This window comes from Sander lucioperca, chromosome 15, assembly GCF_008315115.2.
Source record: "Sander lucioperca isolate FBNREF2018 chromosome 15, SLUC_FBN_1.2, whole genome shotgun sequence".
In the NCBI taxonomy this organism is placed as follows: Eukaryota; Metazoa; Chordata; class Actinopteri; order Perciformes; family Percidae; genus Sander; species Sander lucioperca.
Genome location: NC_050187.1, coordinates 32,953,386 through 32,980,885, shown reverse-complemented (window position 1 = coordinate 32,980,885; position 27,500 = coordinate 32,953,386). Strand labels below are relative to the sequence as shown.

Below are 27,500 nucleotides of genomic sequence, written 5' to 3'. Positions count from 1 at the left end.
CCCGCTCAGCTGTGGCAAGGCCGGCAGTGACACTGCGATGGCAGGTCGGGAGCCCATTATCGTAAACCTGCCCCCGAAATCTCAGAAATATGACGGGTGGATTCAATTGATTCGTTCACACATGTACTCCTGTGAATTATTCATCAGTTTCATATTCCTAGAATTGAATGAGTAATTTATTTTTGTTAAGCCCAGTTCAGACCAAAGATTCGCGACGAGACGAGTTGAATCTTGCAACTTCTCACAACGAGTCGGTCTTCAGCGTTCTGAAAGCTGCCAGTTCACACCAATGAGACGAGCTGGATATTTAATTTGTCGTACCTAAATATGAATGTGGATAACGTTAGTGATATTGAGATGCTTTCACTATTCTCTATTTCTAGTGATGAATCGGCGAAAACACGTTTATTTCTATGATTCGCGGCTTTGTTGTAACGCTGCTGGGCGCTCCCTCGCTTCAGTCACTCTCTATCTCGCTTAACCATATAACGTTACCGTGCTTTCGGGCGCTCGTTGAGGCTCCTAACGATCCCAAAAACAGAGTAATCGAGAAAAACGATTATTTTGCACATTACGTTTTGCAAGTAAACTCTTATTTTGTCCTGTGTTCTCAATGTAGAGGGAAAAAAAGCTCAAACGGGAAAGGTATTAGAGGGATATTTCACAGATCAAGGTGTTTTCACTGTTGATTTTTTTAACTGTTTCACTGTATTTTTTATTTTTTTATTTCAATAATTATGTGTTTCCAAAAGTCAATGAGTAGTCATGTAAAATAGCCGTAATTTCAATATTGACCAAAGTAATCGTGATTTTGATTCTTTCCATAATCGAGCAGCCCTAGTTTGTAAAATTAAAATAAAATGGATTATACATAATTTCTTTTCGATAGTTTAACGCTGATTTTACCAACTGACTTCTCTATTGGCTGTTCAAACACGAGACGTCGGTTACGTTCTAAAACCAGCTCCGGAGACTCAACCTGCTGAGTCGCTATTGGCTGTTGAAATAGGAGACGTCTCTTACGTTCTAAAACCAGCCTCTGGAGACTCAACCTGCTGAGTCGCTATTGGCTGTTGAAACAGGAGACGTCTCTTACGTTCTAAAACCAGCCTCTGGAGACTCGATCAGCTGACTTCTCTATTGGCTGTAGAAACAGGAGACGTCTCTTACGTTCTAAAACCAGCCTCTGGAGACTCGACCAGCTGACTTCTCTATTGGCTGTTGAAACAGGAGACGTCTCTTACTTTCTAAAACCAGCCTCTGGAGACTCGACCAGCTGACTTCTCTATTGGTTGTTGAAACAGGAGATGTCGGTTACGTTCTAAAACCAGCCTCTGGAGACTCGACCAGCTGAGTCGCTATTGGCTGTTGAAACAGGAGACGTCTCTTATGTTCTAAAACCAGCCTCTGGAGACTCGACCAGCTGACTTCTCTATTGGCTGTAGAAACAGGAGACGTCTTTTACGTTCTAAAACCAGCCTCTGGAGACCCAACCAGCTGACTTCTCTATTGGCTGTTGAAACAGGAGACGTCTCTTACGTTCTAAAACCAGCCTCTGGAGACTCGACCAGCTGACTTCTCTTTTGGCTGTTGAAACAGGTGACGTCTCTTACTTTCTAAAACCAGCCTCTGGAGACTCGACCAGCTGAGTCGCAGCGAAACCATCAGCTTGAGTCGAGCTGAGACGGGCCGGTTCAGTCCGTTGCAACCTTTCCCTGCGACGTTCTAAAACGGTTACGTCTCGTCGCAAATGTTTGGTCTGAACTGGGCTTTACAGGTCAAAACCTCAAACTTTTTCATGGGTATTTTTGGAGCAACGTTCAGAAGAGGAGCTTTTTTCCCCAGCGTTGCTCAATGCTTCTAAATAGGGCTCACCCACCCTGCGACTGCTGCTGTGTTAATCAGTTGAAAATGCTGCACAGGCTGTGCGCTGAAAGGTGAAGCATCCCATAACAGCTCTGCATGGTCGAGTGAAAATTAGAGGCCACAGATGTGCAACGCTATAACCGATTAAAGGATGTAAATTGGGGTGTTTTTTTTACATGGTACTGCACTGTGGGTCTGTAACGGGTAACATGGTGTAATTGCATCATTTAACACCAATCAGCATCTACACCTCCAGTGGGATTTATAGTGAAATAGATCCCAAAAACCCTGGAGCAGCAGGCCAGGTAAATAACATCATGTCAAAAACCTTACAGCTGGAGCTAAATCCATTCCCCATGATCACACAAAACAAGGCAGAATAAGTGCTGCATCAAAACAGGGATTGGAACCTTCCATTGCCACAATGTGTTTTCATTCAAACGTTAGGTTCAGTCTGATTTAACGATTCATTGGTTGGTTTGAAGCTTGTTCCATAGAATGAATAATTACTGCACCAAACAAGTCATGTATTTGGTTTTTAGATACACATGTATTTGAAAAAAAAAGTTAAGATTTCAAAGACATTTAGGGGAAAGTGAGAAGTGATATGTTTAACGAGATTGAGCATTTTTATGCCGCATTGTGTTTTTGGGGCTGTTGGCCGGGATTTCCATGGTAACCGCTGCTGAGTCATACCTGATGACATTTATACTCTTTGTGTGTGTGTGTGTGTGTGTGTGTGTGTGTCACTTTTCAGCACCATCAGTTACTCTGGCTGTGTAAACACTGCTCTGCTTTGTTGGTATAATCCTAATGAGCGGAAAAATGTGTCTCATTTGTTACATCACGTATCATCGAGTATCCTGTGTTTTCAGCATTGATCAAGAGTATTCTCTGCCTTATCTTTGACACCTCTAACTTAAGCCTGTGTGGGTGTGTTTTTTTTTTTTTTTTCTTTCTTTCAGGAGCTGTGTTCTCCCGCTTCATCCTCACCGGCGTGTGGAAGAACCTGATGGACGTGCTGTCCACGCCGCTGACGGGCCGCATGGCGGGCAGCTCCAAGGGCCTGGCGTTTATCCTGGGAGCGGAGGGGGTCAAAGAGCAGAGCCAGAGGGAGAGAGACACCATCTGTCTGAGTCTGGACGGCCTGCGCAAAGCGGCTGCGCTCAGCTGCGCCCTCGGTGGGTGACACATATGTCTGTATTAACAAGACAAAGGGGGATACATCACTCATCCCCCGCAGGGAGGCCTCTGTTCCTCTTCCGCTTCAACACCGAGCGGTTAGAGGTCAGGGTCAGATGCTCTACAGCAGCCCAGCAGCTGGAACACATTCAAGTCTAAACTGAAGTAGAGGCATGTATGTGCTGTACAGCCACTTACAGCTTCTAGGTGAATCAACCTGCCCTGATACGGCTCCCCAAACTTGGATGAAAATTAATTGTTTTAAACGTGATTGTGAAAATATTCCACTTAATCTGAATCCGTGTTTAGTTTGGTGTCTTGGATAATATCAAAGGTCCTACCCGAACAGGCGTTTTCACTTGTTTTGGCTGATTTGACGTCTTAAGCGTGATTTATGCTTCCGCGGAGGCTCCACGCAAAGCGTTCGCCGGTGCCTACGTAAGTGGGCAGAAGTTTATACTAGAGCGTTGTCGTGTGCGTGGAGCCGGCACGTGTGTGTGTGTGTGGTCGTAACGGTATGAAAATTTAACGTCACGGTTGTAGTGACCAAAATGATCACGGTTTTCGGTATTATCGCGGCATTTTCAAAAGTGTGTTCAATATGTTCAGAAAGCACTGATAGGCCTACACAAGCTGAAATAGTTTCATAGTTTATTATATTACAAAAATATGCACGTCTGCGCTCCGGCGTAGGTTCCTGTCTCCACGTACCTACGTACGTAGCCACGGCATCGATTTTACGCATAAGCGTAAAGCGGGCTTTAGAGCTGTTTCTGCGTGGCACAGATTGTGGGTGGAGGATATCAGGGGAGCTCCATTTTGACAACATCCCACCACCAGCGTGAAACCTGATCGACACGATCAGCACAGAAGCACTAATGAATATGAATGAACACGCTGTGCACAAAGTCAACTGTGGAGAGAGGACGGCGTTTTACTGCCTGTTCAAATTGAATTACACCCAAAGGAGATTTAAAAAAAAAAAAAAAAACCAGACAAACTGTGTAAATCTCTGAAATGTCTGATCAGCAGAGTCGAATTTTGGATAAGAATCGAGAAGGAAAATTGAGAGGATGAATGAAAAGTCAGTTGTTCGTAGTTGTTCGTATTTACACTGTGTGTGTGTGTGTGTGTGTGTGTGTGTGTATGTGCGTCTTACACCCATGACAACGGAGGGATATACTAAATATTATGTAGACCTGCTGTATGCCAATGGCCCATGATTTTGTATATGTACTGTATTTAACTGCATCTATAATATTTATGTCCCTGTAAATGATTCCCTTCAAGCGGACTTAAATCAATTGTTAAAATGTGTGTGTGTGTGTGTGGGTGTGTGTGCGTTTCAGGTGTGGCTGCCAACTGTGCCTCGGCGTTGGCCCAGATGGCTGCAGCCTCCTGTGTGCAGGAAGAGAAAGAGGAGAAGGAGGCGGGAGAGATGGGCGACGCCATCACACAAGGTACCGAGAGCACACACTGCGAGCAGATACGTTACAAAAACCAACTAGTGGGCATATGTGTGTGGAAACACACACACACACACACACACACACACACACACACACACGCTCGTACACAATAACACACAGTAACAAAAAAAAAAAGCTTTGCACAGATGATCAAGAGCTAACAGCTCAAACTATGAAAGACCCGAATGATTTTTTTTTCCCCCCTTATTTTATAGCCAAGTAAAGAGAGAATGATGGCATGTTTTATAAAAATAAAAGAAACCATGTTACACTGGTACCATTAATACTTGAAGAGAATTCCGTAAAATGTGCTATCAGTAAGAAATAGGCCTTCAGTGCCATCTAGTGAAAGATGTGGGAAACTACGACCACGTCTTCTCTCATGTTCTTTAACAATCCCCTAATGTTAAGATTAGACAAGAGCTTCTAATGATAATGTAATGCTATGCATTACTGCTGATAATTACTATTAAAGTGGTATAAAGTGTGTTAATGTTGAATATGTTGTTCTATTTGTGCTTTATCCTCTGTTCCCATATGTGAATGTCCTATATCTGGACATGCATCTTGTGTGTGTGTGTGTGTGTGTGTGTGTGTGTGTGTGTGTGTGTGTGTGTGTGTGTGTGTGTGTGTGTGTGTGTGTGTGTGTGTGTGTGTGTGTGTGTGTGTGTGTGTGTGTGTGTGTGTGTGTGTGTGTGTGTGTGTGTGTGTGTGTGTGTGTGTGTGTGTGTGTGTGTGTGTATGTGCGCGCGTGCAGTAAAGCAGCGCGTTGAACAGCGTCTGGAGCAGATGGGTCGTCCTCCGGGAGTTCGCCTCCACACGGCTCATGTGTTGTGTATGGACGCCATCCTGAACGTAGGACTGGAGATGGGTAGCCATAATCACGACTGCTGGCCACATGTCTTCAGGTACACACGCGCACACACACACACACACACACACACACACACACACACACACACACACACACACACACACACACACACAATGCAAGATCTACTAGTCAGCTTATCTGTTTTAGGAAATAGTAACTTAAATTCATTGTGTCAGATACACAGCTCGCTCAATTATACTTAACTGAATTTCTATAAAACTGTAGGGATGACTGAAGGATGTAGAATTCCCTGTTCTGATATTTTATTGAAGCTACATTACTTAAAGGCTTTGAAAATACAAGCTTGTAAGTTAGTTTTATATTCCTACGACAATAGGAGCATTACATTTTCAGTAGAGCTGCAAAGATGAATCCATTATTCGCCGAGATGTCAACTATTAAATTAATCGCCAACTATTTTGATAATCGATCCATCGTTTTGAGTCATTTTTTTGTGAAAAACATGTGCAAATTCTCTGATTGCAGCTTGTTAAATATGAATATTTTCTAGTTTCTTCTCTCCTCTGTGACAGTAAACTGAATATCTTTGAGGACGTCATCTTGGTCATCCACATTTTTCACCATTTTCTGACATTTTATACACCAAACAACTAATCGATAAATGGAGAAAATAATCCACAGATTATTCGAAAATAATTGTTAGTTGCAGCCCTAATTTAACCTCCTTTACCTTCCTACCTTCTCTTTCTGCCCCTCTCTGCCCCCCCCCCAGGGTGACTGAGTACATCAGCTCGTTGGAGCACAGCCACTTCAGTGACGGCTCGGCCCAGCCGTCCTCTCTGACCCCCATCAGCCAGCAGAGCCAGCAGGCCGCCGGCGTGGACCTGGGCATGGAGCTGAGCTGCGAGCCCAGCCCGGAGGCCTCGGAGCTGGGCCTGAGCCAGCCCGTCATCCAGCCCCTGTCCATCCAGGAGCTGCTGAGGGAGAGCAGCCGGGGCCGAGGGCTGGAGCTGAAGAGCGGCAGCCTGATGACGGGGAACAGCGCTGCCAAGGCTGTGTGCACGCTGTCAACACAGACGGACAGGTAGAATATTTACATCTGTATATAGAGATCAATATATATCTAACAATATCTCATAGATTTATCTCTAGAATCATACATGAAGGATAAGTTATTTTAACTGTGGTTCCCAAATACATCATTTTTAGTAACATCATTAATCATCAAAGTCTATACATATTAGGGCTGTCAGCATTAATGCGTTAATCACGATGTGATTAAGGGCCGATTTTTAAATCACCAAATATTTGTATCGATATCAGCCTTAAAAATCCTTTATCGGTCGGGCTCTAATTTAAACTTTTATTTATTTGAAAAAGTAAAAAATTCATAAATAAATGTATTATTTCATTAAAAGAGACAATTATATTGTTAATCGCAATTATTTCTGAGACAGTTAATCGTCCAGCAAAATTATGTATACATATATACAAATAGCATCATAACAGTTACCGTATATTTAAAATAATAAGGGTCTATAAAACAGGTTGCAGACTGTGTAGACTATAAAAACTGACAGCTATGTGCTCGCTTAGTTGAGTTTATAATTCAGTAACAGCACAATGTCTGCCCCCCCCCCCCCCCACCAGTCTGCTGCTTCTTGTTAGCACCTTGTCAAATCAGCAACCAGCATGACGCTGACTCTTAGTGAAATGGGAATTTGGCAGATAAATTGACGACCATTTGGTGCTCTGCAGGAGGTGCTCTGGTTGTGGATTTTCTCGAGTTTTTATAACAGCCACACGATGGCAGCAGAGGCACAGAGCTACCTCAGTGTTTAAGACCAGGATTCCATTTAGAATGAGGTTTAGGTTAAGGTTAGAGTCCTCACAAATGAGGTTTTATGTTATGTTATTGTGTGGTTAAAAATATTAGATTTTCTTCTTTGTCTATGTGAGCTACCTTAATGTTAGCCATTTAATATACTGTAATATATAACTTTGTTTTAAAGGTATTTCTGTATTTGTTTGTTATTGTTTTTATTTAATTAAAATTTTTAAATTAAATTTTTTTTGGAGTCTTTTTTGTTATTTAGTTCTGTAAGCAAATATTGTTGAATTTATTTTATTTTCTTTCATTTCTTTTCTGTATATGTCATGAAATGTTTTAATATTGTCTGATTAAATGTTGTTTTGGACCCCAGGAAGACTAGCTGGTCGTCTAGGCATCAGCTAATGGGGGATCCTTATAATAAATCCAAAAACACAAGTATAGAAATGCAAATGTGTGTGTGTGTGTGTGTGTGTGTGTGTGTGTGTGTGTGTGTCAGTGTGCGTGCCAACAGCTCTGCACTTATTAAAGTTTGGTGCAGCCAGGGAATAAACAGTGTTTATTTCGCGGATCATGTCTTACGTAACCAGTTATCAAGGCTGCTTTTAGGAGCGAAATAGAGAAAATGTAGACCGAGCACATTAACAAGCTGAAAGTGGTGCCAAAACGTTCAGCTTGTAACACAGCTGCACAGGGCTTTCCCAAAAACAGTAACCTTAAAGGGCAACGCCGCTGCATTCCTGCCCTAAAACGTTGTTCTTCTGTTCTGTTTTTCACCTGTTTTCTTTCAAAGGAATGTCACGTCACTTTAAAACAGCCATTTAAAATTGTGTGTGTGTGTGTGTGTGTGTGTGTGCGCGCGCATCTGTGTGTGTGTGTGTGTGTGTGTGTGTGTGTGTGTGTGTGTGTGTGTGTCTGTGCATAAATGTGCGTGTGTGTGTGTGCGTCTCTGCGTGTGTGTCTGCGTCTGTCCGTCTGTGCATGCCTGTGTGTGTGTGTGTGTGTGTGTGTGTGTGTGTGTGTGTGTGTGTGTGTGTGTGTTCCAGGTTGTTTGAAGAAGCAGCTACCAAGCTGAACCTGGTCGGTCTGGTCGGCTTCCTGCAGCAGCTCAGGAAAGCTTCTCAGTCTCAGCTGTTCGACTCCGTTACTGAGACTGGAGACTATTCACTGGCAATGCCAGGTACACACACACACACACACACACACACACACACACACACACACACACACACACACACACACACACACACACACACACTTTCACTCATGTGTATGTGAAATCCACCCAGAGCGAGATCCAGATCCATCCAGATAGGATGTGACACAACAAGTGCTAATGTAAAGGACCTAAGCAGTTAAACATTAGTCAGGGAGAACATGTCTGTGTTATTTCATTGAAAATAAATGAAGAAATCAGTGATGGTTCTGTTGGTTTAGGAGATCAGTAGGATGAGGTCATGTGTTCATGGTAAAATGAGCTAATAAATTCAATGAATATATCATAACATTTACTCCGGCAAAAGTGACCATAATTCTGAGATTAAACTTGATTAACCAAAATAGTAATCCATCTAGAATCAAGAAGTGAAGCGCCACGGTCGGCTTTCTTCTTCTTTATATTCTTTAGAAGCCATCTGGTCCTACTGTACTAATTACAGATTTACAAACATAAAATGCCTCATTGGGTAACTCATCATCATCATCATCATCATCATCATCATCATCATCAACTTTATTGCCAGACTCGAGGTCCATTCAGAAGACACAGACATGACATACAACATACATTAAAAAGAGAAAGATAAACATATACAGAGAAATGAAAACAAAAGAAACAGCAATACTGCATTTCTATAAAAGACACTTATACCGGTGTTTCCATAGTGATGGTTGGTATCGTACGGCACTAGGGATGTCCCGATCAGGTTTTTTTGCCCTCGAGTCCGAGTCATTTGATTTTGAGTATCTACCGATACCGAGTCCCGATCCGATACTTCTATAAAATATAAAAAAAGAATAAAGAAGAGCGAAAAAACAGATCCAGGATGTTCCTTATTTTTTATTTAATTCACCTTATTTTAACATTCAACAACTCTGTTAACAAACAGAGCACTTCTGTTACATATCTCACAGTTTGCTATGGCAATGTTGTTGTCATCAACTTTATAATATATAAATAAATAATGTTTCTGTGTGGAGTCAAAAGGGTCTAACTCTGTGCCACCGCATTACTGTAGATGTGTTAAAAAATAATAAGAATATATATACATATATATCCGAGTCCTGATCGGGAGGTAACGTCCGATTCCGATCGAGTCTGAAACCACTTGATTGGACCCAATTTCCGATCACGTGATCGGATCTGGACATCCCTATACGGCACTAAACCTAGGATTTGCCAGCAGCATAACAAGGCTGTTCTGGGAGACGTTCAGGCGACGAATGAATTTGTAGATCAGACTCCTGCATTACAAAACCGGTCACTTGCACTAGAGCACCTGGGCTTGTTGAGCAGTATCCTCTTACAGTCATTATAAGCAACCTTAAGCTTCTGCATGCTTGCCTTTTTAAACTAAATCCATAAGGGAGCAGTATACAAAGGAGTGAAATATGATTTAAACAGACTCATTTTGACGTCGTCCGTGCTCATGTGGAATTTTCTTACCAGCATGTTAGCTTGGGCGTATAATATGCAACGCTGCCTGTATACTGTATATCCTCATCATCAGATAACTGATCTGTAATGTAGTGACCCAGATATACACCACTTGTCCTAACTGATTACATTAGATTAGATTCAACTTTATTGAATCTACTTTACCACACTTATTAGGGAATTAATATAAGAGTAAAGAAAGCCATGAATAAAGCCCAATCTGACTCATTGTTTCCCCTCTGTGTGTCTGTAGGCGAGGCCAAGTCGACGCTGGACCGACGCAGCGCTCTGCATCTCTTCCGCCTGGGCGAGGGCATGCTGAGGATCGTCATGAACAAGAACCGCCCTCTGCTGCACATGATGAGGGCCTGGAGCGTGGTGGCCCCACACCTGGTCGAGGTAGGGGGACTTTCACAGGGGAGTCCTGGCCAAGACAGCAGCAAATTTGACCTGTTTTTGAAAAAATGTCTATATAAGAAATTTGGGTTTCCATCAACCAAATTGTCAAAAGAAATAAAATGGATGTATCCATACAACGCTCTTCGCAAGTCAGTTCACTACTTTCATTGAATTATATTTAATTTTATAGCATTTGCTTTTTTTTTTTATAAAAGAACGTTTGAAAAGTGACAAAAATGTTCTTCAAAAACATGAAAAAAAGAACGTCAAAAAAAAGGGCAGAAAAAATCGGCAAAAACATCAAAGAAAGTGACAAAAAAAACAAAGGCTTAAAAAAACTTCGGGAAATGCGAAATAAATTTGTCGAAAAAGAAGACCAAAACGTTAAATGTCGAAAAACTCAAAGTTGCATGGTCGACGGGAAGACAACACAAAGTTTAAAAAGTCTAAAATTTCAAAATCAAAATTTTAAGCCTTAAAAAGTCTTGTGTTCTAGGTCTTAAATAATTTTCAACATGTCTTCATTTTCCTATATCAGTGTAACGCTACCTCTAATTCCATGAAATGTTTCCGCAGCGCTATAGAATTTAATTTTAATTTTAATTTGTTTGTTTAATTGCGTGGCGTTGTAGTTCTTTCTGTCGCTAGTCCAAATATAATTTGCTGTATTACGACTACAAATGAGACCAACATGCAACTTATATTGCAGCCAATCTAGACACCAGTCCTATAATGGTAATGAGGAAATCGGGGAATTGTTTCAGACAATGTTTCTGGACTCTGAAATCTGACTTTGATTTTGATGTCTACCCTATACCCTGATCAAACAATGAATGATCAGTGTTCAGTAACAGGACATGTACATTGACTGGTCAAATAATCCTTTTTTGTTATAGTCTTGTATATCTTTTTTTTATTATCTCTTGAATCGAATCGACTCTGAATGAAGTGTATTTTACGATGCTAAAATGACTGTTTATTTCCATGGAGTCTGGTGGCTTTAGCGAGCGCAAATTCGCGGATGTTTTTATGTTTTAAAAAAAGGATCTTACTCTTTAACAGAAAGGTCGACCTCCTTAGAAATCCTTCCCATAATGTTGTCAGACACTTCAAATATTAATCTGAGCCTGTCAGCGGCAAAAAGAGCACTTTTGTGAAGGTAAATACAAGCTGGACAGTTGTCTTATGAACTTCCATTGTAGCTTGTTTCACCGCTGCCGACTGCAGCGATCTCTCTTAATACTGGACCAATGTCAAAGATTGTTGTTCCCATCAGTTACTTAGACACAAAAACATAGGAACATAGGTTGAAAAACACGGTAGTTACCCTTTAATTTCACACAATGGTCATGTACCTGCAGCCATATTTAACATATTTATTTAAATATTCAACATAATTGTTGTCCATTAACTCAGGGATCACTTAAAAAAGAAAAAGGAAAGAAAATTACAGCAAGGTCATTTGTTAAGAATATGCTGAAAATATGTATTACACGTTCTGCACTGTGCACCTTGAATGTACACATGATATGAATAGATGTGACTAGATAACCGCTATGTGAAGAATATAGTTAAAGCTCCCACTGCAAACACGGTGAAAGTTTCTTCTCCTCCCAGGCGGCATGTCACAAGGAGCGCCACGTATCCCAGAAGGCCGTGTCCTTCATCCACGACGTCCTGACGGAGGTGCTGACGAGCTGGGCCGAGCTTCCACACTTCCACTTCAACGAGGCGCTGTTCAGGCCCTTCGAGCACATCATGCAGCTGGAGCTGTGTGACGAGGACGTACAGGACCAGGTGAAGTCCCGCGTCGCAAGACCTTCCTCCACAGCGCCGCGGAGGAAGGTCTGGCTAATTCCTGGACAGGAGAATAAACTGCCAGGAGTTGTTTGGCATTTCTTTTAACCAATCACAATAGTCATCCTGAGCGGCGCTAAGCTCCGGACGCAGCGACGGCGGCTCTGCTAAATAGTGTCGTTAAGGAACTTGTTTTGGTGGAACATTTGTACCAAAAGAAAACGCCACATATAATATTAACCCTCCTTTTGTCAAATTTGACCCATATTCAGAACATTTCTATATCAGAAATGTGGCTTTCTTTCAACCAAATTGTCCAAAAATAACGTGGATGGTTCTATACAACCATTACTCTTCACACGTAGAATAAATGAGCAGCTCAGTACTTTCATTGAATTTGGGCGTTTTATTCAATTTTATAGTATTTGGAGAAAAATAAATGACAAAAGAATGTTGAAAAGAGTGACAAAAATGTCAGAAATAGCTTGAAAAACGTGAGGGAAAAAACAACAAAAAAAACTCAAAAAATGTGTCAAAAACATCGGTAAGAAGTGACAAAAAAACGTATAACATTTTTTGGGGAAAAGCGACAGAAGTGTCGAAAAAGACGATCACAACGTTGGAAAAAAAAAGAAGTAACTTTTGACCCACAAAAATAAAAAAGATGCACGGTCAATGGGAAGACAACACAAGGGTTAAATGAAGTTACCTGTTGACACAGTACAGTACCGTGAGCTATTTAAATTAGCTGATACATGGTTAAACATCATTGGCTCTTACCAGTGTATCTCCGTGTGTACTTCGTCCACAGCAATCCCACCAATCGGTCCCAAAACCTCCCAGTTAGAGAGGAGATGCTGTAAACATATTCTTTGTAAAATATTTACAATTATTCCCTGAAAGAACCAAGCACGCCTGCCTTGTTGCAACGATCCAAATTTCCCTTAAAACTTGCCATTTTTAGCGTGTAACGTCGCTCAGAGGTTTCGGTTAATGTTTAAAGTTAACACAATGGAAGCGAAAAGTCCGACAACATCTGAAAACATCCGGCGGAACATCCAGTGGCCATCAGAACTATCCTGTTAATCAGTGGTTCTCAAGATTTTTTCAATAATGTACCCCCTTTGAACAGTTTTTTTTAAGCCATGTACCCCCTAACCAGCGCGAATAATTTTTGGTAGAAAAAAAAAAGTCTCTATAAAGAGGAAGAATACAGCGATGTCAGCGCTAGATTTACTAAACAACAGCCTTGGACCTGGAAAACATTTAAATGCTGATAAGAAAAGGTGACAAAACTTGGAAAAAGACGATAGAAGGAAGGAAGGAAGGCAAGAGTAGGGACACAAAAGTGACAAAAAAATTCCAAAAAGCGACAAACTTCGATAAAAGGGACAAAAACTTTGAAGAAAAAGAGACCGTAGAAAAAAGTAAGGAAGAAAGGCAAGAATAGGTCAAAACAAATGACAAAACCTTCAAAAAAAGGAGACAAACTTCAAAAACAGAGACAAAAAAAAGACAGTAGAAGGAACTACAGCCTTGTAACTGAAAAACATTTTGCAAAGAAATCCTACGTACCCCCTGCAGTCCTCCAGAGTACCCCTAGGGGGACACGTACCCCCTGTAGTCCTCCAGAGTACCCCTAGGGGGACACGTACCCCCTGTAGTCCTCCAGAGTACCCCTAGGGGGACATGTACCCCCTGTAGTCCTCCAGAGTACCCCTAGGGGGACATGTACCCCCCTGCAGTCCTCCAGAGTACCCCTTGGGGGACACGTACCCCCTGTAGTCCTCCAGAGTACCCCTAGGGGGACACGTACCCCCTGCAGTCCTCCAGAGTACCCCTAGGGGGACACGTACCCCCATTTGAGAAACACTGACGTAAATGAACCGCTGTCGATATAGACTAAAGCCTGTTTTACAGTCCTGCGGAGGCTCCACGCAGAGCTCTCGCCGTAGTCTACGTAAGTGGCCTGATGTTTATACTTGTGCGCTGGTGTGTGCGTCGAGCCAGTATGTGTGTGTGGGTGGAGTGTGATAGAGCGAGGGAGAAGTGAGAGAGTGACGGCGATTAGTTTCAGAGCGAGTAGTGACTCTAGAGTCATAGTGAGAGAAAGAGTCTCCCCTGTTCTTTCTGACCACGGTGGGGAATCTGGAGCAGGAAAAGTTAACCCTCTCCTTGATTTCATGTTGTTTATGGAGGAGGAGAACGTCGCCGCGATTTGTGGTTACATTTTTCGAGAGGTGCACATCAGGCTACGACGTAGGGTCCGGCGTAGACGCAGAGGGGTCTGCGGGGGTACGCCGTCGATTCGACGCACAACTATAAAAAGGCCTTAAGGCCCAGGTGAAGTCACGCAGGGAATTACGTGTAGCACCTTTTTATTTGGCCAGTTTAGAAGACGTTGCTGTGCGTGTGTCCCTGCAGGTGATAACGTCCATAGGCGAGCTGGTGGAGATGTGTTCTCCTCAGATCCTGTCAGGGTGGAGGCCTCTGTTCAGCGCCCTGAGGACCGTCCACAGCAGCAAGACCGACACCAAAGACTACCTGCTGGGAGAATACTCCATGGGTACGTCTGACCGGCCGATACGCTCACATTTAACAAAAAACAAACAGCTGAAGTTTATCGTCTGGCAGTTCTGAACGTTGTCTGCTTTTTTTTTTAAGCACAAACGACCAAAATGTTTCACTGTAGTGAAAAAATGGAAACCACTAGGTTTTCTAATGTACTCTGTAAAAAAGAAGAAATAAGAAAGTACTGTACCCAAGAAAAATATGACAATCAAAAACCCTCCGTCCCTCCCCCCTTCCCTCCCTCCATCTTTCCCTCCCCCTTTCCTCCCTCCATCCCTCCCCCCTTCCCTCTCTCCCTTCCTCTCTACCGTTCTCTTCCTCCATCCCTCCCCCCTTCTCTCCCTCCTTCCCTCCCTCCATCTTTCCCTCCCTCCCTCCCTCCATCTCTCCCCCCTTCCCTCCCTCCGTCTTTCCCTCCCTCCATTCCTACCCCTTCCTTCCCTCCCTTCCTCCCTACCGTTCTCTCCCTCCTTCCCTCCCTCCCTTCCTCCCTACCGTTCCCTCCCTCCCCCCTTCCCAACCTCCATCTTTCCCTCCCCGTTCCCTCCCTCCATCCCTCCCCCCTTACCTCCATCTTTCCCTCCCTCCCTCCCCCTTTCCTCCCTCCATCCCTCCCTCCTTCCCTTCCTCCCTACCGTTCTCTTCCTCCATCCCTCCCCCATCCTCCCCCTTCTCCCCCCGTTCTCTCCTCTAGGGAAGTCCCAGGCTCCAGTGTTCGATGTCTTCGAGGCCTTCATCAACACTGACAACATCCAGGTGTTTGCCAACGCTGCCACTGACTACATCATGTGCCTCCTGAAGTTTGTCAAAGGCTTAGGTTTGTCTCCGTTGTACATTCTATGTTTTTCAAGTTCATACACTGACATTAGGGCTGCAATGAACGATTATTTTTTTATTGTCGATTAAACCGTTGATTATTTTCTCGATTAATCGATGAATTGTTAGGTGGTGAAAAATGTGGATCAGTGTTCCCCAAAAAGCCCAAGATGACGTCCACAAATGTCTTGTTTTATCCACAACTCAAATATATTCAGTTTACTGTCACAGAGGAGAGAAGAAACTAGAACATATTCACATTTAACAAGCTGCAAAGAGAGAAGTTTGACTTTTTTGTTATTAAAAAAAGGACTCAAACCGATTATCAAAATAGTTGGTGATTAATTTAATAGTTGGATTCACCTTTGCAGCACTAAGTCACTTCTTCAGTACATGACAGGAGGCCAGGGCATTTATGTGTGTGTAAATTCACTCATTCATCCAAAAATATCACAATGAACATTGAATGCAAATAAGTACTGAAGAGGATCAGCGTCACATGTGAAAAATGTATTTGAGTTCTGAGTTTAAAGTCAGAATTCTGACTTACTAAACTCAGAACTCAAATACTTTTTTCCACATGTGGCCCTGATCCTCTTCTGTAAAATAAACAAAAAATATATTTTTTTTTGTAAATGGACTGTTCTTATATAGCGCTTTTCTAGTCTTAACGACTACTCAAAGCGCTTTTACATAGTACAGGAACCATTCACACATTCATACGCTGTGGCCGAGGCTGCCGTGCAAGGTGCCACCTGCTCATCAGATAAACATTCACACACATTTACACTCCGATGGCGCAGCATCGGAGGCAACTTGGGGTTCAGTGTCTTGCCCAAGGACATTTCGACATGGGACTGCAGGGCCAGGGATCGAACCACCAACCTTCCGATTGGCAGGCGACCGCTCTACCACTAGTGTTCACTAGTGTGAACAATTTCCATTATGATCTTATGTCAAAGACTTTCCGTATCACTCTGGTTGGTTATAACTTTGCACAGTAACAAAAACATTTTGAGTTGTTTTGTACCAAATTCTAATTTCGTGTGTGTGTGTGTGTGTGTGTGTGTGTGTGTGTGTGTATAGGAGAGGTGGACTATAAGGAGATTGGAGACTGTGTCCATGCGTCGGGTTACAGCTCCACCGACCTCTGCCTGCCCGCTCTGGACTATCTCCGCAAATGTTCGCAGGTAGGAACTTGTTCTGAGCTGATGAGTGTGGGTTAGGGATCCTTTGTGTCTTTGATGTTGCACTGAGAGATTTCACCAATAACATATTTTCTTCTCAAGACGAAGTGACAAGATATCACAGGAAGCCATGTACAGTACTATAGACTAGAGCAGTGGTTCTCAACCTGAGGGTCGGGACCCGCAAGGGGGTCGCAAGATCATTTCTGGGGGTCGCCAGATAGTTGGGGAGAAAAAAAAACCGAAATAACATATTCTAGACTGGGGAATGTTTTTTTGTTACATTACTGTGTGAGTTTGGTAGCCCGCCATCAAGGAAGTTAACACTTGTCAATGGAGAGTGGCCAGACTCTCTGAACAGATGAAATGTGCGAGAGTCTGGTAGGACCAGGCTAGAAGTTTGGTACCTGGAACACAGGAAATGGTCTGAAGGTAGGTCAGGGGAGAGAACATGTCACAAACACATCAGAAATCCACAGAGCCTGGAGCACGTTGGACAAGGCTAGGTGCCAGCTGCTAAAACTGAACTGTCATTAAAGCAAATTAAGCATTGTTTGTTTACATGTATAAATCAGAGCATTCACAAAAATCACTCGAAATCAGCGGGGGGAGGCGTGTAGAAACAGCTGTTAGAATAGAAGAGAATAGAATAGGATACGTTTTATTGTCATTGGACAGCATCTGTCCAACGAAATTTTTCCGCAACTCACCCTCAGTGGTACACACATAAAATGCCAGTACCGGTAAAGGCAGTAAAGGCAAAAGACAGAATAAAAACAATAAATATAGTAAATACAATAATAAAAGTCAGATATTATTGCACATTTGTGTTTGCAGAAAGACTGCTATTGCACCATTATTTGTTAGTGTTCAGTTCCTTTATGGCACATGGGTAGAAACTGTTCATAAGTCTGGATGTGCAGGCCTTTGTGGACCTGTATCGCTTCCCACAGGGCAGCAGGGTCGCTAAAACCAACTTCATTATATTGGGGTCGCCACTCAAAAAGGTTGAGAACCACTGGACTACAGACTTAGTCTGAATATTGGTTGAGCAGCAGCAGATAGCAGGAGAATATACGCAGGTGTTTGTTCCTCTTCTTCCCCTTGACTTAACGGAGCGTTTGATTGACAGCTGCTGGCAAAGATCTACAAGATGCAGTCCAAGCCGGTGTTCCTGGGGGCGCGGCTCGCCAGCCTGCCAATGAGATCGCAGGAGCGCTCGATCAGCACTGAGGACGGGATGGACTGCGTCCTGCAGGAGTTTGACGACGACACAGGTAACACGTCTGTCTCTTTTTCCTTTCACGGAAGTCCTTACCCGTTCTTTTCTTTGTCTTTGTACTTTTCTGGTCCTCTCTAACACTCTGTCTAAGCCCAGCTGCGTGTTGCTGTGCTCTCTGGCCTGCAGGTCTGATCCAGGTGTGGATTTTGTTGCTGGAGCAGCTCACAGCAGCGGTGTCCAACTGTCCTCGCCAACACCAACCTCCAACCCTGGAGCTGCTCTTCACTCTGCTCAGAGAGGTCACCACTGTGCCAGGTAACATAAGCCGATTTCTGTGGCCAGGTTAGCTCAGTTGGTAGAGCAGGCGCACATGTATAGAGGTTTACTCCTCGACGCAGAGGCCGCTGGTTCGACTCTGACCTGCGGCCCTTTGCTGCATGTCATTCGCCCCTTCTCTCCCCTTTCATGACTTCATCTGTCCTGAAATGAAGGCCTAATAAATAAAGGATTTCTCACTTTAACTCCAGACAACGGACGACGAATCAGGTGCGCACGTTGTCCAGAGTTTCCCTTTCACACACGTGGCACTCAAACGGGAGATTGTCCGTGTCAGACGCATTCTCACATCCTGGAAATCCTCCGTTTTGGTTTAGGAGAGGGGTGGCACCTCGGTACAGCGTGCATAACATCGTGTCACAGAGCCCGTTTGTAATTTGCTCATAAACAGCCGAGTCTCTTGACGTTAGTTGACTCTGTCTGACGATTTCTGCATCGGCCCTTACCGACAGCAGTCCCACGATCCCGTCGTCTCTCCAGTTAGACATTTCCGTTGGCGTCCTGTTGTAAATCATCCTCCTTCATCTTGTTTTCTTCCAGTTTTGTCCAGGCCGCATCACAGAAACACGCTCGCTGTGAATTCTCCGGACAATGAGCTGCTCTATTCACACATGGGATCCAACATTACACAGACTTGGCACTCGGGAGCCGGCAGGGTAAAGACCGTTTAATGTCCGCTCCAACTGAGTTGGACATTTCTCGTTCTCACATACAGTACAGCTCCGCCCGGTAATGTCTAGATCATTTCAGGTTTGCAGTGCATGTTTGAAAAGGGTGACACAGACACACAGACATAATGTGGATTTGATTGTGTCTGACAGCGTTCACATCCAGTTTAGGCGAACAGTGTAGGATGCAGGGCCATTTTTATACCATCCTTAACACAAAATCAAGATTTGATTGATTGATTGATTGATTTTATTTGCATTACAGAGCAAGTGGCAGCAGATCAAGCATCAGTCACATCCATACATATATTAAATAGATCCATCAAGACAATACAGTAATACAAAAACAAACATACTAATATTGGCATCTGAGCCATTTTTTCGGTGCCTGCTTAAAACCTCCTAAACTTCTGACCATCTTTAGATTTCCTGGTGACCTGTTCCACAGGCTTGTTGCTACATACAAAAAGAACTCCTTACCTAAATTACTCTTAACTCTAGGTACAGGTGGTACAAAATCAGTAGAGCTGCCCCTGGTGGAGTAGCTGTGAACAAATGTTCTGAAATGGCCAAATCTGTCACACAACCAATCGTCCTCACTTCTGATGATCCTCTCAACCGAAACAACCATCTCACGCTGCCTTTGCTCTCCTTCTGTAATTCTCTTTACTGAATTTCCCCCCGCTGTTGCCGAAGGGGGTTTTCCAAATAATCACACATACTTTACCCCTCCAGTCTAACTGTGTCTCCTCTCTCTCCAGGCCCGGGGTTCGGCATCTTCGCCGTCATCCAGCTGCTGCTTCCCGTGATGTCTCTGTGGCTGCAGCGTAGCCACGGTGACCACTCCTACTGGGACGTGGCGGCCGCAAACTTCAAGCACGCCATCGGCCTGTGCTGCGAGCTGGTGGTGGAGCACGTCAACAGTTTCATACACTCAGGTGAGACATAGCTGTGCGCGTGTGCAGGAAGTGTCTGTGTGAAGGTTTTGGTGCAACAAAGAAGGGAACCGTTTCCGAATGAAATAGCACACCTAGGGCAGGACGTGGCGCTGTGGCGCTGTGGCCACCGGAGTTGTCCACGTTTGTTGTGAAAAAAACCAACAATCACCAGAGAGGTTTATGATAGTTTTAGGCCTCACCCTCCCCATTGCCTCAAGTTTCCCCCTGCAACTTCAGTTCTTGTAGTTTCAGTGATCACAGGATCAAGTAAACAAGGCTTAAAGACATGTCTTTATGGCTGAACATGTTAGAGCTCAGTGTCCTTAAAGGAACACGCCGACTTAACCTGTTGGTATTTTAAAGGAACACGCCGACTTATTGGGACTATCTTATTCCCCGTATCCCCCAGAGTTAGATAAGTCCAGACGTACCCTTCTCATCTCCCTGTGTGTCGTAACTCTGTCTGACGCCCCCACCGCTAGCCTAACCCACTGCTACTTGGGCGGAGTGATTAATACTCCAACTCTGAGCGAACTCCAGGTGTCCTCTCTGCTCCTCACCACAGGGCTTCTCAGGTGCTGCGAGCATATCACTCCGCCCAAGTAGCAGAAGTAGCAGTGCTTCGCCTTCTGAGAATATAGTTCCCAGTTTATATACGGTTAGAAGATGGCTGTGTCTCATGTGACCTTGTTATTTGTACACGCTGTGACTATACATTTTAATTAATTAATAATAATAATGAATTAATAATCATTTAAAATACCAAAAGGTTAAATAGACATTGCGCCACATAAACCCCGAGCTAATTGCCCCTGTGTTGGCTTTTCGAGATAGGCACTGAATGCAGAATCTGTCATGTTTGCATTAATAGGTCAAAAGCTCCTTAATGCTCAAATGGGGCGGCAGTAGCTCAGTCAGTAGGGAATTGGGTTGGGAACCGCCGCTGGTTCAAGTCCCCGTACGGACCAAAGTACGGAGTGTGGATTGGTAGCTGGAGAGATGCCAGTTCACCTCCTGGGCACTGCCAAGGCGCTCTTGAGCACCTCCCCCCCCTTAATCGCTCAGGGCGCAGCACTGGCCCACTCACTCTGACATCTCTCCATTTGTGCATGTATAGGACCTGAGCTCGTGTGTATTTCAGGCCTGTGTGTAGCGATTTCTAACAAACGGAGTGTAAAGTGTAAATTCCCCACTGGGGATCAATACAAATTATAAATTATTATTATTATAAAACAGTTTAAAAGTGCGAGTTGAAACCTTGCCGTTCCTGCAACAACTGTTGGCTCAGATTTTTCACTCCACTCTGTAGTTTGTGCTCATTTTAGCGCTGTACAAAAGCTCTGTGACACGAAAAATGGTTAAGTGTGTTACGTGTCCACACTAGATTCTAGTAGATCACTTACATGAACCCCATGAAAAGTTGAAAGGAAGGGAAGACGAAGAGAGGGAAGTAAGAAAGGGGCATGCACATCTGATGGAATTTGACGTGTTGTGACATGTTAAACCCTAGGAACACCCATCTGTGTTCAAATATTCTGAACTGATCACAGATCTGATGAATTGTTATTGTTCGTCTGTTGGGCTTAAACACTGAAGATAAGTAGAGCGTGACCGATAACTTGTTGTTCCACTGCCCTCCTCCTTAGGCAAATTAAATTGTGGCCACGCCATCTCTGTCCCATTTGCTAACCACATTGTGTGTGTGTGTGTGTGTGTGTGTGTGTGTGTGTGTGTGTGTGTCTGTGTCTGTGTCTGTGTGTGTTTCTGCCTTCCCTTTTTGCAGATATTGGTTACGAGTCTTTGATCAACCTGATGTTGAAGGATCTGTTCAAGCTTCTGGTGGCTTGTGTGTCTGAGCCTGCAGAGACCATCTCCAGAGTGGGCTGCTCCTGCATCAGGTGACCACATATTACTCTCTCTCTCTCTCTCTCTCTCTCTCTCTCTCTCTCTCCCTCTCTCTCTCTCTCTCCCCCTCTCTCTCTGTCGTCTTGGGTTAAACTGAAGCTGAATGTTTAATGGTTTTATAGCATAATCAGTTTCAAGTTCTGTAATGTCGCATGCACAACAGTAACAGAAGCAGTCGTCTAACAATGCTCATTAAATATGTATTTCAAAATAATCACACATGTAAAAATGGGAAAATATAACATATATAATGGTAGATTTTAATGGCAAAACGAATAAACTGGGATGTAGTAAATGGATATGCAAATTAGACATGCATGTTTTAAATGGCAAGAGCCAAGATATTTGATTTAGATTTAATTATGGCCTAAAATGACAATGTCTGAACTGCAAAAAAAATTTTACCAAGTATATTCATCTAATTTCTAGTCACAATATCTAATAGCACTTCATATAAGACACAATCGCCTAACAAGTGATATTTCACTGAGATATAGCGACTTGTTTTTAGACATTTTAAATATCTTGTAAAGTGAAAGAGTCTTGGAAACATCTTGTTTTGAGTCGAATCTCAGATGACATCTTATAAGATCACAGCATCTGTTTTGAAGATCATGGGCCTATTTTAACGATCTAAGCGCACGGCGTGAAGCGTCTGGCGCAGGTGCGTTTAGGGCGTGTCCAAATCCACTTTTGCTAGTTTGACGGCGGAAAAAAGGGTCCGTGCGCCGGGCGCATGGTTCAAAAGGGTTGTACTTAATGTCTTCATTAATTCATAGGTGTGTTTTGGGTGTAACATGCAGTGAACCAATCAGAGATCATCTCCCATTCCATTTAAAAGCCAGGCGCGTTTGGACCTTGGAGCATTGCTGTTATGATGGAGGATTTGCTGAGCAGGAAGGAGAGAAGAAACTGATCTGCTCGTGCGTGAAGTGAAAGCGCACGAGCAGATCATATCATAATACTATTTCACATTGCAATATTTTTATTTTTAATCTTTTGCATGTTTGTGTGCTGCTGCGCTTCCCTGTGTGTGTAACAAGCCTAGGCGCATTTTACTAATGCTCTGTTAAAATAACAATGAAATGCTGCGTTATTGACTTTAGACCAGGTTTTTGTTGGTCAATGGTGCCATCACTTCCCGCTGCCTTAAGATAGCAATACGCCCAGAATGCACCTGAACACACCTCCCTGTAAGTTCCATTGGCAAGTATTTTGTACTTATTGCCATCAAACGACACCTAAATTAATTGTTTTTTTCAACTTATTTTTGAAGTGGCCTTCTTTTTACAGTGTGAACCAGCTGTAAGAGGAGAAGCTTCAAGCCATTGACCGCCAATGTTGGTGGCTGAGTTGAAAAAAAGCCAAAGATGGTTTTCTTGAGAAAAAAAACGCTGTACTCGCATTGGTTGATACACTAAGATGGACTTTTGTCTTTTTGAACAGCAAATGAGGGGTAAGCGTTTTTCTAAAATAGATGATCTGAAAAAACAATTTCATTTGAAATTGCAATCAGTATGTCAGCCAGAAAAATTGCAATCAGATAATATCCTCAAATTGTTTTATCCCCAGTTTGAGTCGGAGGAAGTCTGGGAATTTGGGGGGGAATTCTAAGAAGACTTGATCCCTGTCTTAAAGAATAAGGGTTGTGGTATTCTAGATTTGTATTATTGTCAACAAATCCCAAGAACAGGCCAAATCTAACAACAAGTTAACCCTAGTAACAGTCATTGGCCTGCGTATCCAAAACGCTGATATATCTTCTTCCTTTGTGACATACTGTGGAGCTCCATCACTGAACCACACTGTTGCATTGGGTGACATGCTCCTTCATTTTGACTCAATCCCAAAAACACCGTCCTGCAGCGTGAAATACTGACCAGAGCACCAAATGGGTAACAGTCTGCCGCTGGAAATAATCCCCCAAAAATGCTACATTTCTTCCTGTTTGAGTTATGTTTGCTCGAATAAACAGTGCCTGGCTGCTTTACTAAATGACAAAGCTTTAAAAAAAAAAAAACGATATATATGCGTATATATATGCATTTTTATGAATATGTCTTCAGAAGGAACCAATGATATGTGGAATATGAGTGTCAGCAACAGCGCAGGGTAGTCAGAAAGTTTGGTAGTCATAACTATGACATGACACTGTCATGAACATGTCATAAACGTTATAAACAACCCAAACAATGTCAACTTGTCGCGACAAAAACGGAAGGACTCTTAATGACAGAAGTCATAAACGTTTATGACTTGTTTATAACGTTCATGACACGTTCATGACAGTGTCATGTCATAGTTATTAGATTAGATTAGAGTCGACGTTATTGTCATTGTGCAGTGTACAAGTACAAAGACAGCGAAATGCAGTTTGCTTCCAACCATAAGTGCGTAAAAAAAGAAAGCAGAAAAGTGCAATGCGATATTCAAGTTTAGACAGGTGGTGCATAGGCAGGACAAGAAATATATTGCAGTGTTATAAGAGCAGAATAAATATGGCCATGTAATGTTATGACAGTGTCATGTCACTCTTATGTCGATACCTTCCTACCTACCGAAAGTTTTACGAGGCAGCCTAACGTATTGTTGGTTTTGGTATTTAGTGTGGTATTATTTAGATCATAGCTTGGACAATGTGTTAAAAAGTATTTTTTTTTTTTCTGACAATGGCACAGATACTGTAATTCTCTCTCACCGTTGTTTCTATTCTTCCCTCTTCAGGTATATTTTGGTCACAGTGGGTCCAGTGTTCACGGAAGAAATGTGGCGGTTGGCCTGCTGTGCTCTGCAGGATGCTTTCTCTGCTACGCTAGAGCCTGTCAAGGTACGCACACACACACACACACACACACACACACACACATACACACACACACACACACACACACACACAAAAACAAAACTGCAGGCAGTTGCAGATTAAGAGATTAAGTAGTGTATAATAAAATGGCATACATCATGCTCTCGTGTCACAAGTCAGCAGACACACAAATGTAAAATGGTAAGAAAATGTGGTTACACTTTACTTGAAGGTATCTACACAAAAGTGACATGACACTGTCATGAACGTGTCATAAACATTATAAAAGTCATAAACGTTTAAGACATAACACTTCTTTTAGGAAGTGTCATTCGGTTTCTGTCAAGCTATGGTTAGGGTTAGGGTTAGGGTTCATGTGTTCATGACAGTGTCATGTCACTCTTATGTAGATACCTTCAAGTAAAGTGTTACCGACAATGTGCACATTTAGAAACGCACTCAACAGGTCAGTCCACTGTAGTAAACCGCATAATCCATCCCCAATCTGAAGCTGCTGGTTGGGACAGAAGTAATCTGAAAGCCTTTGCTGTTAATGCTGTCAACATGCTGCCACTCCACGTTAAGCTTGATAACCCCAGTTACCCTCACACACGCCACCGCACACACCGAGAGAGTCCTGCTGCTGTGAGCAGCGACTGTTTCCTCACTGTGTCAGTGGTTTTTTTTCTTCTATTCCATCTCTCTTCTCTCCGCTAAACTGATTAAATAAAATGCTGCCTCGAAGCTTCCATATATTCTCTAGGTAATCCAACTATTAAATTAATCGGCAACTATTTTGATATCCGATTCATTGGTTTGGGTCATTGTTTTAATGAAAAAAAAGTAATATTTTCTCTGATTCCAGCTTCTTAAATGTGAATATTTTCTAGTTTCTTCACTCCTCTCTGTGTGCGGACTAAGTTGAGCCAGGGTTAAAAACCTGCTGAGTCATACTGTATGAGACAATTTTCCAGTATGCTCAGCTTTGTGAGAAATGAGGAGACTATGTACATTTGTTAATGTTGGTACCTGCTGGGGGGATGTACTGGTGTGTGCATGTGTGTGCGTGCATGTGTGCGTGTGTGCGTGTTTGCGTGCGTGTGTTCAGTAGAGGACATTGGCAGGCATTCTATTGGTGGATGTTTTGTGTTCATGCAGTCCTGTGGCAACTGACTGACTGCAGCTAAGCTGCTTTACAGCTTAGAGCCACGTGTGTGTGTGTGTGTGTGTGTGTGTGTGTTTCAAAGAGAGAGAGAGAGATAATGATGATGATCTCACCACCATTGACATATTTTCTATTTTCAGATATGATTTTAGGACTGTAACTGACCAAATGAGTTTTGTAGTTATTTGCTGGGCTACGTTCTTAACCTCCTTAGCAACACGTTAAAAAAAAAGCTTTGGCTACCAATTCACAGAATCAACTTCAAACGTTTACCGCCTGTCCATCAATCACACAACGGTTTAGGTCCCAGATTCTTCTCAAACCTCCCGACCCAGTACGAACTAGAGATGTTCCGATACCAGTATCGGTATCGGCTCCGATACTGCCTAAAACGCTGGTATCGGTATCGGGAAGTACTGGAGTTTATGCACTGATCCGATACCACGTAAGAAAGCCCTAAAGAAAAATTAACCTTAAAGTAGTTTATTTATGTTCTTTTTCCGTTATAACGGATTGTCAAACTGGAGAATAACAGAAAGTTCTGTGGCGTTCATTGTTTGTGTTTGTTCATGTTTCATAAAGAGTTTAACCTGAGCCAGACAACAAAGATAGAAATCATATCACATCCATACAGGGATAGTAGTATACAGCTGTAATACATCATATCACATCCATACAGGGATAGTAGTATACAGCTGTAATACATCATATCACATCCATACAGGGATAGTAGTATACAGTTGTAATACGTCATATCACATCCATACAGGGATAGTAGTATACAGTTGTTAAAACATAATAAAATAGACACACTGGTATCGGAGCGGTACTCTGTATCGGCTGATACGCAAGTTCATGTATCGGAATCGGTATCGGGAAGCAAAAAATGGTATTGGGCCATCTCTAGTACGAACCTTGCAGACCGCTCAGGTCGGCTGGTTCTGGATGACTGGCTGCTCCCAGGGTCAAAACTCAACATGGGTGAAGCTGCGTTTAGCTTCTACGCTGCTAAATGCGGACCAAATTGAAGCAGAAGGGCTAAGACCTTCTGTCAAATCAAATCCAAGCTAAAGAGCTACTGGTTTACCATTGCTTTTAATTCATGTTATTTTCAATCAAATGTAGGGCCCGACCGATAAAGGATTTTTAAGGCCGATATCGATACAAGTATTTGGTGATTTTAAAATCCGATATATCGGCCGATATATATTTTTTTTAAAAAATCCAGAAACGCGTAACAGAACATCAACAGATTTCCCTAATATTAGTTATTTGTAGTTATTTATGAGTCCTCACTAATAAACTTGTTTGTTTTATTGTCACAACAGAACAGAGGAACATCAACATATATTAAAGTTCTGATAAATAAAATGTATAAAAATACCAATTTAAGATATGAAACTTAAAGTCCTCGTTGTAGAGCGCCCTCTGGTGGACAGGCTACGCAACTCCAACACTCAGAACATGGTTGAAGGGTGTTTCGTCCGTTTTTATATTATTTTTTAAATATTCATTTATCAGAATCATTTATTTGTCATTAAAAATGATTCTGATAAATTAAAATTAGACAAAAAAAAACATTTATCGGCCATTATAAATGTGATACCGATAGTTTTGAAAATGCCAAATATTGGCCGATAATATCGGCCCGCCGATATGTCGGTCGGGCTCTAATCAAATGTACTTTGTTAGTTTCTTTTATTGTTTTTATTCTGTGCTTTTGCTTGCTTGTTCTATTCTTCTCATTTTTCTACTGTTTCTTTTTGCTTTCATGTTTTTTTTTAGGGCTGGGACGGTATGCTTTTGTCCCGATTTGATTCTTTCACCATACATGGCTGCAGAATGGATTTGTAT

The 27,500-nt window shown here is 42.7% G+C and overlaps 1 protein-coding gene across 2 annotated transcripts in view; it reads left to right on the top strand.

Moving 5' to 3' along the window:
* Positions 1-27,500, top strand: part of arfgef3 (ARFGEF family member 3) — an 88,915-nt gene that overhangs the window by 41,412 nt on the left and 20,003 nt on the right. For both annotated transcript variants that reach the window (XM_035992192.1, XM_035992191.1), the window contains exons 18-33: positions 1-44; positions 2,832-3,047; positions 4,398-4,508; positions 5,275-5,425; positions 6,125-6,436; positions 8,230-8,363; positions 10,093-10,238; positions 11,856-12,035; positions 14,460-14,601; positions 15,301-15,423; positions 16,509-16,612; positions 17,742-17,886; positions 18,018-18,146; positions 19,597-19,773; positions 21,557-21,671; positions 24,403-24,505. The exon at positions 1-44 is cut by the window's left edge and continues 64 nt beyond it. In XM_035992192.1, the coding sequence (XP_035848085.1) occupies positions 1-44; positions 2,832-3,047; positions 4,398-4,508; positions 5,275-5,425; positions 6,125-6,436; positions 8,230-8,363; positions 10,093-10,238; positions 11,856-12,035; positions 14,460-14,601; positions 15,301-15,423; positions 16,509-16,612; positions 17,742-17,886; positions 18,018-18,146; positions 19,597-19,773; positions 21,557-21,671; positions 24,403-24,505 (2,332 nt within the window). The remainder of the gene's footprint in view (positions 45-2,831; positions 3,048-4,397; positions 4,509-5,274; positions 5,426-6,124; positions 6,437-8,229; positions 8,364-10,092; positions 10,239-11,855; positions 12,036-14,459; positions 14,602-15,300; positions 15,424-16,508; positions 16,613-17,741; positions 17,887-18,017; positions 18,147-19,596; positions 19,774-21,556; positions 21,672-24,402; positions 24,506-27,500) is intronic.